Source organism: Orycteropus afer, unplaced genomic scaffold, assembly GCF_000298275.1.
Source record: "Orycteropus afer afer isolate SDZICR_OR568_19922 unplaced genomic scaffold, OryAfe1.0 scaffold00082, whole genome shotgun sequence".
NCBI classification, from domain to species: domain Eukaryota; kingdom Metazoa; phylum Chordata; class Mammalia; order Tubulidentata; family Orycteropodidae; genus Orycteropus; species Orycteropus afer.
Genome location: NW_006921669.1, coordinates 3,943,469 through 3,963,766, shown reverse-complemented (window position 1 = coordinate 3,963,766; position 20,298 = coordinate 3,943,469). Strand labels below are relative to the sequence as shown.

Genomic DNA, 20,298 nt, shown 5'->3' with positions numbered 1-20,298 from the left:
AAATAAAAAGTTACTGGGCACACTCAGAGATAAGATCAAAAAAAAAAAAAAAAAGAATATATGAGAGAAGAGAAACTGGATTAATAGAAACTGAATAACCACAACAAAAATAATGAGAGTTCACTCACTGTGAAGAATATAACCCATGTCACTGAATCATTTATGTAGAAATTGTTGAATGGGAACCTAGCTGTTATGTAAACCTTCACCAAAAATACAATAAAATACTATTTAAAAAAGAAAGAGAGAACTAACGACTTCTTTGAGTTACTATCTCCTGTCTACTTACTGCTTTCATAGCAGTTTCATAAGGTCCAAGAGACACAGAATGAAAGAGTAATGCTTGTTTGAAGAGATTATCTTAAATGAAAGGACTTCTTTCTCAAATGAAGTACAAAGAGTCTTTGCATATTTCAAGAGTTCAGCCAAATTAACAATGAAGAAATGATAAAATGATAAGCAAACCTTCTAATTTTCTAGCTTAAGAGAGACTCAGAACTCAAAATTCAATAAATCAATTAAATTACAACCCAACCTCTATCATCATAAAACCCAAAAACCAATCTCATTGCCATCAAGTCGATTCTGACTCATAGTGACCTCCACTGGGTCTCCAAGCCTGTAAAATCTTTACAGAAGCAGACTGCCTCGTCTTTCTTCCGCAGAGTGGCTAGGATGTTCAAACCACTGACCTTTTAGTTAGCAGCCAAATGCCTTCACCACTATACCACCAGAGACTTATACAAGTTTTGATTGTTAAGTCCTTTTTTGTTTTAATAAAATGTCCAAGCAAATCATTAAGTTAGAGGATTTTAAAGAAACTGAAACCAAAAATATCCTTCATAATTTCAAATGGTAATAATCAGACCCCATATCTTGGTGAATTTGGTTTAAATTAGGCCTTCCAACTGGTTCAGTCATGGCCAAAGCAGCAAAACTGGAATAGACCTAAATTTGTAAAATGTGAGTATACCAGAAGGATAACTGGAACAGGAAAAACTTGAGGTTAAAGCCTTGGAACAGGGGACTAGGAAGAAGAAGTAAGTCTGTTCAGGAGCCTGATGTGGGAAACAGGATTACTGTCAAGACTGTGGAAAGCAATAAATATTCAAAACCACGCAGTGACACCATCTCTGAGCTGGGCACCTGTCTCTGACTCTGCCAGTCAAGAGATCTGGTTGCTATGCAGCATGAACGTTGCCCTTGTTTTCTAGGAAGATTACATTTCTAGCAGGGTATCAACCCATGATTTTTCCGATTCCAGTTTATCATTCTGGTATGGTCACATTTTACATATTTGGGTCCATTTCAGTCTTACTTTGTTGGTTATGTCTCAACCAGGAAGAACCAGTTTGAATACCTGGTTTAAATACATTTCTGAGAAGAAAATTGCAAACAAGTAAAATGACAGAGATAATCTACATATGAAATACCAAAGTAAATAATAAATGGAAACATTCTATTTAGAGAAAAGTAGACTATTTACCATAAACTTATTATAAATAGTTTGATAATACCACTGAAAGAGATAAATGCAAAAAATAATATACCCAAAGGTAACCAACTGTTGAATTCAATCTTATATTATCAAAGCAAGCATCAAAAGAGCATAATCTGATCCACTGCTGTGAACAAAATTAAAACAGCAGGTTCTTCCCAACTCTCTCAAACAGACTTTTCTTTATTATTTATCTTATAATATTATTTATTGAAAAACTAAAGTTACAGCAAAGAATATGAACCTTTTCACCAAATCAGGAAATGTGTGCCATTACTTAGTTAATACCACAAGCAAAAAACAAGATTCCCAAATACCAAGAAGCAAAAATCACATATGCGCTCATCTTTACTATATTGACATATTTTTCCTCTTTTAAAAAGTGCACCGGTAATGTTTACTACTATTCCAATCGCTTTTTTGCCCATAATATCAAGTCAACAAATGCTTAGTATCTTCAATGTTCAAGACTGTTTTAGGTTATAGGGTATCAAAGATAGTCTCCAGTTGGTAAATTAAGACCTGTATAGGAGTTCTTGGGTGGCACAAACAGTTAAACACTCAGCTATTAGCCAAAAGGTTGGTGATTTGAAACTACCCAGAGGTGCCACAGAAAAATGTCTAGCCATCATACTTCCAAAAGATCAGTGTATATGTACTCTGAAACATATGGGGTCACCATGTATCAAAACCAACTTGATGCCAAATGGTTCTGGTTTATAGGAGTAATTATAATTTAAGGCAAAATAAATATATAAGAAAGGTACATGGGAATTAAAAGGAGGTAGAGCTCACTTCCACATGAGACTATCTAGGAACACTTTAGAGAGAGGTAGCACTTTGGGGCTAAAATGTTAGGTATATTTGCTACTGTTAGTGGCTAGGACCAGGTAAAGAGGAGATATTCCAGGTGGAAGGGACAGCATAAGCAAATCCAGAGCTGTGAAGTTCAAAAGAAATCTGGAAATCAACAATGTATATAGATTATAAAGACCCACCATGTTAAAGGAAAAAAAGTCTTGGGTTAAAATATCAACTGTGACATTACCTATGTTGGTTTCAACAATTACTTAACTTCACTAACCTAGGTTTCTCATTTGTAAATTGAAATAATACCACATGCCTTTGCTATATTACTGAAAGAATGAGATAAAATATGCAGATGCATTTAGCACATAATAACCAAACCAAACCAACTACCCTTGAATCAATTCCAACTCACGATTGCGCCATGTGTTTCAGAGTAGAAATGTACTCTGTAGAGTTGTTAATGGCCTTGATTTGTCAAAAGTAGATTGCCAGGCCTTTCTTCCGAGGCACCTCTGGGTTGGTTCAGACAACGAAGCCTTTGGTTTGTAGCCAAGTGTTTAACCATTTTTGTCACCCAGGGACTCAGCACATAGTAAGTATTCAATATATGTTATCTACTGCGAATAAATTTTTCTTATTTTAACAAGACTAAAAATATACTACCAAAAACATTAAGTATGCTACATGTGACAACAAATTGACAAGTACACAGTAACACTTGGAATTAGCCTGCAAATAAATAAACAAACATAATGATGAAAAACTGGACCAATAAGCAGCATCACAATAAATGAAGAAAAGATCGAAGTTGTCAAAGATTCCATATTACTTGGTTCCACAATCAATAACCATGGAAGCAGCAGTCAAGACATCAGACAACTGATTGCACTGGCAATGTGCTAGAAAAGACCTCTTTAAAGTGCTGAAGAGCGAAGATGTCTCTCTGAAGACTAAGGTGCACCTAACCCAAGCCATGGTGCTTTCAATCGCCTCAATATGCACGTGAGAGCTGGACAATGAATAAGGAAGACCAAAGAAGAATTGATGCTTTTGACTTGTGGTGTTGGCAAAGAATACCGAAGGTACCGTGGACTGCCAAAAGAACTAACAAATCTGTCCTGGACGAAGTGCAGCCAGAACGCTCCTTCAAAGAGAGAATGGCCAGACTTCAAGTCACCTACTTTGGTCATGTTGTCAGAAGGGACCATTCTCTGGAGAAGGATATCTGTTTGGTAAAGTGGAAGGATATCATGTTTGGTAAAGTGGAGGGTCAACAAGATGGATTGACACCGTTGCTGCAATGATGGACTCAAGTTTAGCAAGGATTGTGAGGCTGGCACAGGACCAGCCAGTGTTTCATTCTGTTGTACATAAGATCAGCGCTGTGAGTTGGAGTTGACTCAATGGCACCTAACAACAATAACAATGATGAAAAGCAAAAATGAATGATAAGTGTGACCAAAGCCTTTGCTCATTTAGCCACAAGATTTAGGAATATAACAAAAAAAAGGGAGGGGGAGGGTGGTCAGCAAGTTGATTCTAACTCATAGTGACCCTATTAGACAAAGTAGAACCACCCAATAGGGTTTCCAAGGCTGTAAATCCTTACAGAAACAGACTGTCTCGTCTTTCTCCCACAGACTGGCTGGTACGTTCAATATGCTAACTTTCTGGTTTGTGGCTCCAACTCACAGGGGCCCAGGTACAACAGAACAAAATACTGCCTGGTCCCTGTGCCAGCCTCACAAGCCCTGCTTTGCTTGAGACCACTGTGGCAGCCACTGTGTCAACCATCTCACCAAGAGCCTTCCCTTGTTTCATCTACTTTACCAAATATGATACCTTTCTCCACAGACTGGTCCCTTCTGACAACATGACCAAAGCAGGTGAGATGAAATCTGGCCATTCCCGCTTCTAAGGAGCATTCTGCCTACACTTCTCCCAGGACAGATTTGTTGGTTCTTCTGGAAGCCAATGATATTTTAAGTACTTGCCAACACCGCAATTCAAAGGTTTCAAATTCCCTCTTCAGTTTTCCTTATTCATTAACAATGTCAGAGGATGGAGAGAAGCATTTTATCATTGAATCCCAGGTAATTTTTTTCACAAGTAACATCTCTTAAGAGAAACATCCTCATACAGTTTCTATTTGAATGAGAAATCAATGTCACCAACTCTGTGACATTTCATTGACTACATCTCTAATACATAAACTTTTAATTCTTTAGGGTGCAAGTTTGGTGACAGTCAATGAAAATGAACCACAGAATTGAAACTATACAAAATGGTTCTATTTCCCTCAAGAGTAATGCCACCTAACATACTATACAAAACATTGTTCCACCTACTACTTTGGCGGGTAGCGACTGGGACCTTAAAAGCTAGGAAGCTGCCATCTAGATGCAACAACGGGTCTCTCCTCGTCAAGAAGAAAGAAGAAAACCAAAATTAATGGAAACAATCAGTCCTAGCGACTGGTACACCATCCGATCTGCAACCTATACAACCATGAGACCAGAAGAACTAGATGGTGCCCAGCTACCACTGCCATCCACTTGGAAGGGATGTAGGAGATCCTGCATAAAGAGGGAGAACAATGTGGTACAAAACTCAAAATCGTTTGGAGGCAAAAAAAAAAAAAGAAGGTGGGGACCAGGTTTGCTGGTCCAATGGAGCCTGGTGTAACCACTGAGACTATGGCCCCTAGTTGCCCTTCAGGTCTGGAATTGAACCCACAACTGTGGTTTCCAGCCAAACAAAGTACAGGCATGTGAGTTAAACATTTACCTCAAGTAGACACACGCCCTGGAGAGAACAATCATGGGAGAAGGAAGGGTTGCTTATGCACAGGGAGATAGCTCAGGGTGCAGAAGAGTATGAAGGGATGGACACTGGGAGGAGGTAACTATGGGGAGGAAGTGGGAGGGGAGCTGCTGCATTGTAAATTTTGGTCAATGACATGAGACAAAGTATATGTGAACTGCTGTATGAAAAGTGAATTTACTCTGTAAATCTTCACCCAAATCCTAATAAAAAAAAAAAAAAAAAGAGTAATGCCACCATATAAGAGTCTCTTTGTGCATTAATGAACCAACTTCCAATTTGTTAACACTTTAGTTTCACTTACTTTCTAATCCTAAAATGTCTAACAGAAGTTGCCCTCCACATAATGAAAACACCACATTCTAAGATATTAAATAATATTTTCTAACTGGAATCCCAAAGCTTACACTTCATATGTTGTTAGTTGCCATCAAATTAGTTTGACTCATAGCGACTCTTTGTATGACTGAAGGAAACACTGCCTGGTTCTGTACCATTCTCACAATCACTGCTACACTGGAGCCCCTTGCTGCACTACTGTATGAATCTACCTCGTGGAGGGTCTTCCTCTTTTTCCACTTACCTTCTATTTTACTAAGCATGATGTCCTTCTTCAGGAACTGGTCCAACGTGTTCAGTACGTAAGACGAAGTCTCACCTTCCTCACTTCCAAAGAACATTCCAGCTGCACTTCTTCCAAGACAGATTTGTTCATTCTTCTGGCAGTCCATAGTATGTTTGATATTCTTCACAAATACCACAATTCAAAGTATCAACTATTCTGTCTTCCTTAGTCACTGTCCAGCTATTGCATGCATGTGAAACTGAAAATACCATGGCTTCAGTCAAGGGCACCTTAGTCCTCAAAGTGGCATCTTGGCTCTTCAACACTTTAGAAAGTTTTTTGCAGCAGATTTTCCCAATGCAATACATCATTTGATTTCTTGACTGCTACTTCCATGGTCATTCAAGTGAAATGAAATCCTTGACAACTTAATCTTTTCCCCGTTCATCATGATGTTGTTGCTTATTGGCCCAGTCATAAAGATTTTTGTATTCTTTATGCTGAGATGTAATCCATACTGAAGGTTTTGATCTTCATCAGTAAGTGCTTCAAGTCCTCTTCCCTTTCAGCAAGCAAGGCTGTCTCACGTGCGTATCACAGGTTGTTGATGAGTCTTCCTCCAATTCTGACTCTTCATATAGTCCATCTTCTCTGGTTATCTGCCCAGCATGAAGACTGAATGTGCATGGTGAAAGCATACAACCCTGATACACACCTTTCCCAATTTTATACCATGCAGCAGCCCCCATTCTGTTTGAAAGACTGCCTCTTGGTCTATATGCTCAGGTTTGGCATGAGCATACTGAAGCAGTCTGGAATTCCCATTCTTTGCAATGTTATCCATAATTTGTTATGTTCCACACAGTTGAATGTCCTTGCATAGTCAATAAAACAGAAGGGAAATATTTTTCTGGTATTCTCTGCTTTCAGCCAAGATCCGTCTGACATTCAGCAATGATATCCATTATTCCACATCCTCTTCTGAATCTGGCTTTAATTTTTGGCAGTTCCCTGTCTATACTGCTGCAACCATTTTTAAATTATCTTCAGATTTATACTTGTGTGTGATACTAATGATATTATTTGATAACTGCTACGTTCTGCTGGATCACCTTTCTTTTGAATGGGCACAAAGGGCAAGAAAAACAGAACCTTCATCTAGAGTAGAACATATGTCTCCAAAGTGGGAGCATATGCCTGAAGGGGGCTGAGAAAAGAACAATTCCTACTTATGTCTACTTTTGATCTCCTGAAACTTCATTCTGTACTTATATTAGTAAAGTACTATATGTATATAGTTATAAATAAATACATTATCTATCACAGATAAAGAGGGCTGGTGGTTCAAATCCACCAGCCACTCCACAGAAGGAAATTGGGCAATCTACTTCTGTAGAGATACTGCCTCAGAAACCCAAGGAGAAGTCGCTATTGAGTCGGATCAAGCTCAATGGCAGTGAGTTTGGTTTGATATCAGTGATACTGTTTGATAATTTCCACATGTCACTGGATAATCTTTCTTTGGAATGGGCACATATATGGATCTCTTCCAGTTCAATGGCCAGGTAGCTGTCTTCCAAATTTCTTGGCATAGATGAGTGAGTGTTTCCAGTGTTCCATCCAATTGTTGACACATCTCATTTGGTATTCCATCAATCCCTGGAGCCTTGTTTTTCACCAATACCTTTAGGACAACTTGAATTTCTTCCTTCAGTACCACTGGTTATCGATCATATGCTTCCTCCTAAAATGGTTGAAGATTGATTGACTGTTTTTGGTACAGTGATTCTGGGTATTCCTCCTTTCATCTTCTTTTGATGCCTCCTGAGCCATTCCATTTTCTGCCTATAAAATCCTTCATATTTCAACTCAGGGCCTGGATTTTTCTCTTCACTTCTTTCAGCTTGAGAAATGACAAGTATATTCTTCCCTTTTGGTTTTCTAACTCCAAGTCTTTGTACATTTCATTTTTATACTTTCTCTTGTCTTCTTGAGCTGCCCTTTAAAATCTTCTGTTCAGCTCTTTTATGTCATCATTTTGATCATTTGCTTTAGCTACTCTACATTCAAGAGCAAGTTCTGGAGTATCTTCTGACACTGATTTTTGGACTTTTTTTCCTTTCCTCTCTTTTTTATAACTTTGCTTTCTTCACACATGACGTCCTGGATGTTACTCCCAACTCGTCTGATCTTTGGTCATTAGTGTGCAATATGTCAAATCTATTCTTGAGATGGTCTCTAAAGTTAGGTGGGATATACTCAAGATCCTACTTTGGTTCTCATAGATTTGTTTTAATCTTCTTCAGCTTCAATTTGAACTTCACTATGAGCAATTGATGACCATGGCCTTGTTCTGACTGATGATACTGAGCTTCTCCATGATGTTTTTCAACAGGTGTAGTTTGATTCCTGTTTATTCTACCCAGCAAGGTCCATGTGTATAGTTGCCATTTATGCTGTGGAAAAAGGTATTTCCAACGAACAAGTCATTGCTGGCATAATTCCATCATGCAATCCAAGCCTGAATCTCATTTCTATTGCCAAGACCATGTTTTCCAACTACTGATTCTTCTTTTCCCAACTTTTGCATTCCAATCACCAGGAATTATCAACACATCTTGATTTCATGTTCGATCAATTTCTAATTGCATAAAAAACCTTCAATTTCTTCATCTTCAGCATTAGTGGTTGGTGTGAAAATATGAACAACACTCATATCAACCAGTCTTCCTCTTAGACGTATGGATATTATCCTATCACTGACAGCACTGTACTTCAGGATAAATCTTGACATGTTCTTTCTGACAATGAACGTGACACTGTACCTCTTCAATTTATCATTCTTAGCACAGTAGACCATTTGATTGTACGATTCAGAATAGTCAATACCAGTACATTTCTGCTTATGAATGACTAGGACATATCTATCTTCAAATGTTTCATTTCATTTTTGACAACTTCCAATTTTCCTTGATCCATACTTTGTACATTCTCCATTCAGATTACTACTGAAGGTTTGCAGCCATTTCTCCTCATTTTGAGTTGTGCCAGATCATCAAATGAAGGTCTCGAAAGCTTTACTCTATCCACATCATTAAGGTCACCTCAACCTTGAGGAGGAAACTCTTTCCTGTCGTATTTTGAGCACCTTCCAACCAGAGGAGCTCATGTTCCAGAACTATAGTAGACAACGTTCTGCTGCTAACCATAAGGCTTTTATTGGCAAATTTTTTCTCAGAGCTAGATCACCACATCTTTCTTCCTAGTCTGTCTTAGCTTGGAAGTTCCACTAAAACCTGTCCACCATGGGTTGTTGTTGTTGTTGTTATGTGCCGTCGAGTCAGACCCGACTCATAGCGACCCCTCCTTGGGTTTCTGAGGCAGTATCACTACAGAAGTAGATTGCCCAACCCTCCTCCCGAGGAGTGGCTGGTGGGTTTGAACTGCCAGCCTTCTGGTTAGCTCTGCTAGTAATTGAAATACCAGTAACATAACTTCCAGCATCACAGCAACACACAAGCTGGCACAGAATGCAAGCCGACAGACAAATGATGGCAAAGCTTACATATCAAAGCTAAATATACGTATACCTTATGACAAAGCATTTCCATCCAGTCATAGGCATATACAAAATGCTCATAATTTTACTCTTCATACTAGTGGAAAAGTTAAAATGACTCAGATATCCATCAATAGTTGAACTGAATGGATAAATTCGGAAATATTCATAGAATGTAATACTATATAGCAAACTATAAGTATTACACTATAACACGGATGATTCTCCAATTATGGTATCAAAAGTCTAAAAAGTAGCTGCCTCAGGGGAAAGGTGACAGTGACTGGAAAGAGGCCAGCAGAAGGATTTCTGGAGTCTGTAACACTCCATTGCTTCGCCTTTATGAAAACTCACGAGCTATACACAGGCTACTTGTGCTTTTCTCAATGTATATTTTACTTCAATAAACAGGAAAAAACGAAAAAAAATATAGAAATTAGTTCTGTAAAAATCAACTCCTTTTTCAAATGCCGCAACATCCCTTGGTATACTAAAAATCATCCCTAAGTTACATACTTTGTATAGTATAATTTTCAATAAATTTTAACAGTACTGAAATAGTATAGAATAAGTCGTCTAACCACCATGAAATTAAATTAGAAATCGGTACATAAAAAATCCTAGTATTTGGAAGATAAGCCACAAATCAAAGAACAAATATTTTTGCCTAAATGATAACTCACTGCCATCGAGTTGGATCCGACTCATAGCGACCCTCCTTGGTTTTCTGAGGCAGTATCACTATGGAAATATCCGAGGAGTGGCTGGTAGGTTTGAAACACCACCCTTCTGGTTAACAGTCAAATGCCTTAGGCACTAGGCTACCAGAGCTCCTAAATGATAATGAGAGGTGTGTGTTAAGGTTGTGTGTCAACCTGGCTGGGCCTGGTTGAGTGGTTGAGCAGCTGGATGAAGTTCTTCCCCATGGTGAGATTGGCAAGCAATTGCATAGTGGAATCTACTGGAGCAGCTGAGTAGCCGCTTTAGGGATGTGGGCTGCTTCCAGTGTAGAAGTAGCAGCTCTGAGGAAGGTCTCCAGCTTTTTGGCACACTTGAACCCTGCACATAGCCAAGTCGCTGTTCAACAGCCTGCCAGGTCCTGCCAATCTTGGGGCTTTTTCTGGACTTGAATTAGTGGCCTGCCATTTTGTTTGGTGACATCAGGCCTTCTCGCCTGGTGACCTTGGGTTTGTTACCCTCAGCAGCTACCCACTGCCTCAGTGAAGAAAAGTCTCTGGCTTCAGTGGGCTGGGAGCAAGAGGCAGATCTGAAGCCCAGGGTCGAGGGGCTTTTGTCCAGCCCCAAGAGCCTGGCACTTTGCACTCAGACTTCTAGCCTCCAAAAATTGCAAGAATAAACTCCTGTTTGTTAAAGCCATCCCAATTGTGGTATTTTCTGTTGGAGGAGCACAGAGGTAACCAAAACAATAGGTTATCAAAATCTGTTAGATATAGATAAAGCAGTGCCTAAGGAGAAATGTTTAGCTTAAAATTCTCATGTTAGAAAAAAAGGAAACGTCCAAAAATCATTGCTCTGAGCTTCAACCTTAAGATGCAGAGGAAAAAAAAAAAGGTAAATTAAACCTGAAGATACAGAAGACAAAAATATTAAGTCACAGTTTAAAGAATAAGTCACAAATAAATGAGAAATATCTTAAAACTATTTGATAATGAAAACACAACCTATCGTGGCCAACAAACATATGAAGAAATGCTCACAATCATTAGCCATTAGAGAGAAGCAAATCAAAACAATGAGATACCATCTTACCCCAGCATTAGTAGTGAAGTTCTACAAGACAGAAAATAACAAATGCTGGCCAGGATGCAGAGAGATTGGGACTCTCAGACACTGCTGGTGGGACTGTCAAATGATACAACCACTGTGGAAAGCACTACAGCAATTCCTTAAAAAGTTGGAATTAAAAATACCATGTGATCCAGCAATAACCCTAAAGAAGTTAGAGCCAGGACAAGAACTGATATATACACACCCATGTTCACTGCAACTCTACTTACAATAGCAGAAAGATGGAAACAACCTAGGTGCCCACCAACAGAAGAATGGATAACCAATGATACATACACACCACGGAACCAAACAATGATACATACACACCATGGAATACTGTTGCTGCTGCTGCTGTTGTTATATGCCGTTGAGTCGGACTGGACTCACAGCGACCTTTCCTTGGGTTTCTGAGGCGGTATCACTACGAAAGTAGATTGCCTAACCTTCCTTCCAAGAAGTGGCTGGTGGTTTGAACCACCAGCCTTCAGGTTAGCAGTCAAGTGCCGGAGGCACTACGCTACCAGAGCTCCCGTGGAATACTATGCAACCCTAAAGAATAATGCAGAATCGGCAAAACACTGTGTAACATGGATGAACTTGGAGAACATTATGCTGAGTGAAATAAGTCAATCACAGAAGGACAAACATTGTATTAGCCCATTATTGTAAAAAGTCAAGGAAAGGTTTATATATGGAAGGAAATTTTCTTTGTTGGTTATCAAGGATGGGAGGGGAGGGAAGGGAACAATGTTAGGTAGAGACAAGTATTGATTTGGGTGAAGAGAAGGGCAATGTACCAAATATAAGTGATCAAAACAGTGGCACTGAAGAAGAGGAAGACAGAGAGGTGCATGGGAGGTACAGACAACAAAGATGAACCCTTTTGCAAATACAGCACTGTGTTGTCAGTGAAGGCAAACATTGATCTATGGGTGGATAAATGAGTGGACAGGTCAACTATTAGGTATGTCTATGCAAGGAGACTGTGCCCATGACCATGTATAAGGTTGGCAAACAATGTTTCTATGGGTGTATTTGTATGTTCTGTAAGAATGTCCAGGTATATAATAGGGCTGACAAGGGACATGGTTGTAGCTGCTTCTTGGCCACAGCTAGCTACCCAGAGGGAGCGAATAGTGGACCTGTGGGCTTGGGACTACAGTCACAGGGGACATCAAGCTCAATTGGCATAACATACTACACAAAAACACTGTTCTGCATTCTACTTTGGCAAGTAGCAACTGGGATCTTAAAAGCTTGCAAGCAGTCATCTAGATGCAACGATGGGTCTCTCCTCATCCAGAGCAAAGAAGACTGAAGAAAACCAAAGACTCATGGAAACAACTAGTCCAAGCAACTGGTACACCATGCAAGCTTCAGTCTATATGACTATGAGACCAGAAGAACTAGATGGTGCCTGGCTACCACTGTCAACCACTCAGAGGGGGATCTTTGTAGGAGTTCCTGGATAGAGTGGGAGAACAAGGTGGAACAAAACTCAAAATCATTTAAAACACAAAAAAAGGAGAGAGACCAGGTTTGTTGGTCTGATAGAGCCTGATGGAACCACTAAGACTATGGCCCAAGCTGCCCTTCAGGTCTGGAATTGAACCCACTTCCATGACTTCTAGCCAAACAAAAGACAGGCATATGAGCTGAACATTTACATTAGGTAGATCTATCTATCACAGGAGAATAGAAGGGCTGTATGTGCACAGAGAGACACAGCTTGCGGGGGGGCGGCGCAGGAGTGCATGGGAGGGAAGGACACAGGGAAGAGGTAACTATGGGGAGGAAGCTGGAGGGTGGCAGCTGAATTGTGGGAAACTGTGGTCAACGTCACGAGACAAAGTGTATGTGAGCTGCTGTATGGAAAGTGAATTTGCTCTGTAAACTGCCACCCAAATTACAGTTAAAATTTTTTAAATAAATAAATAAAGCTTGCTATATGGGGGGGGAAACACAACCCATCAAACTTCATTAGCTGCAGCTGAAATAGTGCTTAGAGAAAAATGTTTAGCTTTTAAGTCTTTATATTAGGGGGGAAGAGATCCAATCAATAATCAAAGATGCCACCTTAAGAAGCTAGAAAAAGGAGCAAACTGAACCAAAAAAAGTAGAGTAAGGTTCTCAATCATGGGCAATTTTGCCCTCCAGGAGACATCTGACACTGTCTGGAAATGTTTTTGATGATCACAATTAGAGGGATGCTACTGGGATCTTGTATGAGAGGCCAGAGATGATACTAACATCTTATGATACACAAAAAAGAATTACCTAGCAAAAAATGTCAGTAGTATCGAGGTTGGAAAACTCTGAAGTAGAAAAAATAATAAAGCCAAGAGCAAAAAACAGAAAACAATAGGGAAAAGTCAATAAAATTGCAAGCGTTTCCAAAAAGATCAATAAAATTGATAAACTTCTTCCAAGACTGATGAAGAAAAGAGACATAATTTTTTTAATTACCTGAATCAGGAATGAAAAATGTATAGCACTACAAATCCTATACACATTAAAAGATAAGAGATTATAAACAACTTCATGCCAATAAATTCAACAACTTAAACAAAATGGACACATTTCTTGAAAGATACAAATTACCAAAACTTACTCAGAAAAAAAATAGAAACCCTGAATATTCCCTTATCTATTAAAGAAACTGAATTCAGAATCAAAAGCCATACCATAAAGAAAACTCCCAGCCCAAAAGTCTTTACTGGCAAATTGTACTAAACATTTAAAAAATAATACCAGTTCTACACAAAATATTTAAGAAAATGAAACACAAACAAATACTTCTCCACTTATTTTTTGAGGTCAGTATTACCCTGAAACCAAAATTTGACAAGGAAACTAATGAGGAAAACAAAACAAACACACAGACTAATAACTCTCATGAACATAGACACCAAAATTCTTAGCAAAATATTAAAATATTGAAACCAAAAACATATAGAAAATATAATGTACTATGGCCAACTACTAGGAGCTCTGGTGGCTCAGTGCCTAAGCCACTCCTCAGAAGGAAGACTGGGCAATCTACTTCCGTAGCGATACTGCCTTGGAAACGCAAGGACGGGTCACTATGTTGGACCCGACTCAATGGTAGTGAGTTGGCCAAGGACAGTTTGTGCAGGAATGAACACTGATTTAAGATTCAAATATCAAGTAATCCATATTGACAGAATAAAAAATGAAGTACAATATCATCTCAATACATATAAAAAAGGCATTTGACAAAATGCAGCATCCATTCATGATTAAAAAAATAAAAAACTCTCAGCAAATTAGAGAAGAAGATAAAAGCCATCTGCAAAAAACCTAGTTACCACCATCGATGGTGAAATACATGTTCTCCCAAGAACAGGAGAAAAGACAAAGATAGCTAGCTTCCTCTCATCACTTCTACCTGGCATTGTATCAAAGGTCATAACCAGAGCAAGGCCAATTAAAATAAGTATCATACAGAATGGAAAGGAAGAAGCAAAACTGTCTCTATTCACAGACAATGTTATTGCTGATTCAGAAAATCCTACAGAATATGCAAATAGAACAAGTGACTTTAGTGAAGTCCATATACCAAATTCAATTGCCACTTAAAATAGCATCAAAGAATATGAAATAGCTAAGGATAAACTTAACAATGTATATGTACTAAAAACTACAGAGTAATCCTGAAAAAAAAGTTAAGACAAATAACTGAAAAAACAGAACCATATTATGCTCATGGGTCAAAAGATTCAATATTGTTAAGACTGTCAAGTCTCCCCAGACTGATCTACAGATTCAGTGCAATTCTAATCAAAATGCCAGCAAGCTTTGTCATAGAAATCGACAAGCTGATTCTAAAATGAATGTGAAAATAAAAAGGACCTAGGATAACCAAAGGAACTTTTAAAAAAGAATGAAGATGAAAAGACTTAACACTACCTGATTTCAAGTTTTACTAGGTAGCTATAGTAATCAAAAAGGAGCTCTGGTGGTGTAGTGGTTGAGGCAGTTGGCTGCTAACCAAAGGTAATTGGTTAAAGCCACCAGCTGCTCCACAGAAGAAAAATGAGGCAGTTTGCTTCTGTGACGATTTACAACCTTGGAAACCCAATTGGGGTTGCTACGACTCAGAATTGACTTGATGGCAGTGAGTTTTATTTTTTTATAATAATTAAGAAGGTGTTCTAGTGCAGTGGTTAAGGCATTCAGCTATTAACCAAAAGGTCGGCAGTTCAAATCCACCGACCAGCCACTCTGTGGGAGAAAGATGAGGCATTCTGCTTCCATAAAGATTTACAGCCTTGGAAACCCTATGGGGCAAGTTCTGCTCTGTCCTATAGAGTTGCTATGTGTCAGAACCGACTCTATGGCAATAGGATGGGATAGTAAATAAGACACTGTGATACTGGAGTATGGACAGATATTCGGATCGATGGAACAGACAAGAGTAATTGTACATATATGTTAACTGATCGTTTACAAAGATAAGGCAATTCAAAGTAGCCAGTAGTCTTTCCAATAACGGTACTGAAATAACTGGATATCCATATGCCAAACAAAGAACTCCAACCCCTAACTTGTTTGTACCTTCTACAAAAGTCAACTAAACGTACCTTAGGGTTAAATATAAAACCTAATACCACAAAACTGCTAGGAGAAAGCAAAAGACAAAATCTTTGTGATCCTGAATTATGCAAAGATTTCTTAGGATGGAAGAAATGTGAAACATAAAAGACAAATGTGAGAAAGTGGACTTCATCAAAATTTAAAGCTTTTGTTCTTCAAAATACATTGTTAAGAAAGTGACAAAGGCAAATCACTGAGTGGGAGAAAATATTTGCAAAACACATATCTAATGAAGAATTCTTATCCAGAATTTACAAAGAACTCTTTCAATTCAGAGAGAAACAACACATTTAAAAATAGGCAAAAGATGAACAGACACATCATCAAAGAAGATATATGAATGGCAACAGGCACTTAAAAGATGCTCAAAATCATTAATCATGAGGAAAATGCAAATTAAACACGGTGAGATAAAATTTAAAAGATGGACAATACCAAATATTGTTAGTCAAGAGTGTAAGAGTGAAATCCTCATCTTCTGTAGTTAATAAACAACAAGTAAGAGAAGCTTGTTATTTAGAAATATGAACACAAACAGTAAAAGGAACTGCTAAATTGTCGGAAGTGGTAGCCTAAAGGAAGCAGAAATTGGATAAGGAGACATGGGACAGAGGAATGTTATTTTTCTTTATGAGCCATTTAATATTAATTGAATTTTGAAACTATATACATATATTACCTTTCTAAAATGTTAAGAACATATTTAAAATAAAAGCTAGCTCACTTTCTATTCTTAACAGTGCCGGAAATTAAGAAGCACCCTCTACATATTAAAGTTATACATTATTTGTGAAATTACCACTTGTTAGGTAAGAGCAATACTGGGAACTAGAGAACTTTAAAGATTAAAATTACTGCCTTAAACATTTTTTCAGAAGTTAAAGTAAGACATTTAAAAAGATAAATCATTACACTACCTCTTTAGTTGACAACATATTCTATTATAGAGCAATGTTTTTTAAAAACTTTAAAAATAAGAAAATATCACTGACTTCCTAAGTCACCTGATTTCCAAATTATAATTCAGTATTTTAGGAAAGTCATGTATGAAATACATGTTGATGCTTGTTCAGGGTAAAAATGATACCATAGTTAACATTACCCACAATAATTGTATTGTTAGCGGCCAGAGTTGACTCCAATTCATGGCAATATTACGTACAACAGAATGCAATGCTGCCCAATCCTGTGTCATCCTCCCAACTCCCAGCATGCCTGAGTCCATCAGAACAGCTATTGTGCTAATCCATACTAAAGAGGGGCTCCCAGATGCTCACTGGCCCTCCACTTACCGACCATGCTGTCTTTCTCCAATTTCAGTCTGTCATAATGGCATGGCCAACATAAGCAAGTCAAAGTTTCAGACAGTACTCTATGATCCAGAGTTTTCATTGGATAATTTTCAGAAATAGGTCACCATGCCTTTCTTCCTAGTCTCAGTCTAGAAGCTCCACTGACACCTGTCATCACGGGTGACCCTGCTGGGATCTGGGTTCTAGCATTGTAGCAACATGTAAACCACCACAGTATGAGAAACTGACAGGTAGGTAGATAGGTGGTGGATAATAAATATTAAGCTCATTTTTTTAAGTTAATTCTAAATTTGTATTATTAATGTACTCAGTTCCTTCTTAGGTGGATGTTACACATGTCAAAGGCCCTTATTATCTAAGGAAATATACCACACAGAAAAGTGATTCTCAAAGGGAGAACCGGAGGGGAAGTGGGCAGAAAGCTGAATCTCCTTGCTCTGGGGGTTGTGGGGGAGTGGAGGGTACCTTCTACAAACTGGCTAACACTCCCAATGCTTGCCCTTTATTGGTTTATTTAAAGTTTTAAAGGTATCATTACTTAACTTTCTTTCATTCCTTCCACCTTTAGTTCTTGTTAGCATTTGTAACATGTTTCAAAGCAGGCCTGGAGATACAGTTGTTAAAGTGTTCGGATGCCAACTAGAAGGCCAGTGATTCGAGCCCACTAGCCACTCTATGGGAGAAATATGTGGCAGTCTGCTTCAATAAAGATTACAATCTCGGAAACCCTACGGGGCAATTGTACCCTGCCCCATAGGGTCACTATGACTCTAAAATTCTTCTTAGAGTCTACACATTGGCAGAAGAATAAAAGATTACTTTTAGCATACGGCTGTATGCATGGACACAAGCTACCAAGGTTCACCACAGACTGTCCTCTCAGTCACAGATCTCATTTTAATAATCTCAGCAATAACTTTTCTGTCTTCCCAGATTCTATTCCTTCCATTCCATACTAAGTCAGGTTATGAGTCCTAGGACCAAATCCTCAGGGATGGTGATAAAGGAACCCATGGGCTCCTTTACTATTGCTCCAGGCTTGGTATGAAAGCAGAGCTTCACTCAGTAGGGCTCAGAAGGCACTTCTGCCTGAGTTTATGCTGCTTCCTTCCAGCTCTCCCTTCCAAACCTCCCGGGCTTGCTACCTGTTGGCAGTGCTGGTGTTGCTGCTTCCGCTGCTGTGTTTCTGTGCCCGGCTCAGCCTCCGTGGGGGCTTTGAATGCTGCAGCCGAGGGCTCGGCATGGAGGGGAACGTTGAGGCATAGCCATGTTCACATTCTAGAGAGACAGCAAGAAAAAGGTTTGGTAAGAGGCATATACTCAAATTCATGGATCCAAAGGATCTGAAGTCCATGCAGGCAGAGGCTGCTGAAAGTAGGAAAAGGCAGAGCTGAAATTCTCCCACCTTTCAGTTCTTCTGCAGATATCAAACCTATGGCATCATATACAAACCCAATCTATTCCCCTGCAAAATATAGTGGTATTTCCTCTAAACCAAGTAATTTCTCACTCCTCTCAGAAATCCTTTCCTCCAAGGATTTCTCTAGACTTAATAAACACCCTAATTCCTGAAAACAGTTAGCATTTACCTCAACAATTTCACATGGTTCAAAATTCCCTTTCCTTTAACTCCTAGATACTGTCTAAGCCCCACATTTTCATGTACTTCAACTAATTCACTTATCTAGTACTGTTGTTGTTAGGACCCGACTCATAGCAACCCCTCCTTGGGTTTCCGAGGTGGTTATCACTACGGAAATAGTTTGCCCAACCTTCCTTCTGAGAAGTGGCTGGTGGGTTTGAACCGCCAGCCTTCTAGTTAGCAGTCAAGTGCCTTAGGCACTATACCACCAGAGTTCCTATCTAGTCCTAGAGGGCCATTTTCTCTCCTGGCATTCCAATTCCCAGAGATCCTACTCTTCATACTCCAATCTCTTTACATCTCCAAAGGGTATCATCTCACCACAATTCTGTCTTCCTCCCTCTCCTTCCATTGCGTCTTTCCTTCCTCTACTCTCTCCCCACCTTTTCTCCTCACCTCTTATGCCTAGCTCCAATCCCTTTCTACGCTTTGTTTCCTGTCAAGTCCTCACACTCACCTCTGCATCCCCAACACCCTCTTTCCCTCTCCTCCTGTCTACCTCATCTCAGGCTCCCCTCATCTCTGCTTTTCCCCTCTACCCATACCTCCCCAGTCTGCCAGCCCTGCCTTCACCTGCTCTCCAAAGATTCCTCCTCTCCTCTCTCCTGTTGTTTGTTACTGTGTGTCCTCTAGTCAATGTGGACTCAGAGTAACCATACAGGACATGGTAGAACTGGCCCGGTTTTTCCAAGGTTTATACATCTTCATGGAAGCAGACCGCCATGTCTTTCCCCCAAACAGCAACTGGTGGGTTGGAGCTGCTGACCTTTTGGTTAGCAGCTGAGCGCTTACCCACTGCACTAACAGGACTCCTTCTCTCTCCTGTTGTTGTTGCTGTTGTTGTTAGGTGCCATCAAACTGCTTTCGAGTCCTAGCGACCCAAGCACAACAGAACGAAATACGACCCAGTCCTGCGCCATTCTCAAAACTGCTGCCATCCTTGAGCCCACTGTCACACACACAGTGTCACACCATCTGAGGATCTTTTTTCTGACCCTCTACTTGGCATGACATCCTTTCTCCAAGGACTGGTCCCTTCCAACATAACCAAACTACAAGAGAGGGAGTCTGGCCATTCCTGCTTCTAAGGAGCATTCCGGCCAAGACAGATCTGTTTATTCCTCGCGTGACCCATGGTACACTCGGTATTTTTTGCCAACAAGCACCCCAAATCTCCCCGTGTTCCCCTCACCTGTCCCCCATGCACCTCAAATGCCCTTTACCCTCCACACACAGGCGTATGCATACCCACACCTCACCACGAAAGCACCAGCCCTCACACTCACATGCACGTCCTCTCACCCGTCTCCCCTCAAACTTCCATGCATCCCGGCTCACGCATGGACACTACTGTCCTCAGACATACACCTCCTCCCCTCACACACATGCCGCCCCACAGGTACATCTCCTCTCACACATGCACATGCACCCTTCCCCACGCGCATACCTCATCACATACACTTGCACCCAACCTTCCTACGATGCACCTCCCCTCACACATGCATACCATTCTCTCACTCACTCACTCTCTCACACACACACACACACACACACGCGCGCTTACGCACACGCTCCTCCCCTCTCATACATGCGCTTCTTCTCACTCGCGCACCCCTCCCCTCACATACGAACCCTCGCCCTCACACACGCGCCTCCCCTCTCATATACACAGGCACCTCC

The 20,298-nt window shown here is 39.9% G+C and overlaps 1 protein-coding gene across 1 annotated transcript in view; it reads right to left on the bottom strand.

Annotated features, from left to right (window-relative positions):
- Positions 1 to 20,298, bottom strand: part of MXI1 (MAX interactor 1, dimerization protein) — a gene marked incomplete at its 5' end in the record, with an annotated part of 127,858 nt that overhangs the window by 86,123 nt on the left and 21,437 nt on the right. The window contains one exon of the mRNA XM_007941545.2: positions 18,122 to 18,254. Coding sequence (XP_007939736.2) covers positions 18,122 to 18,254 — 133 coding nt within the window. The remainder of the gene's footprint in view (positions 1 to 18,121; positions 18,255 to 20,298) is intronic.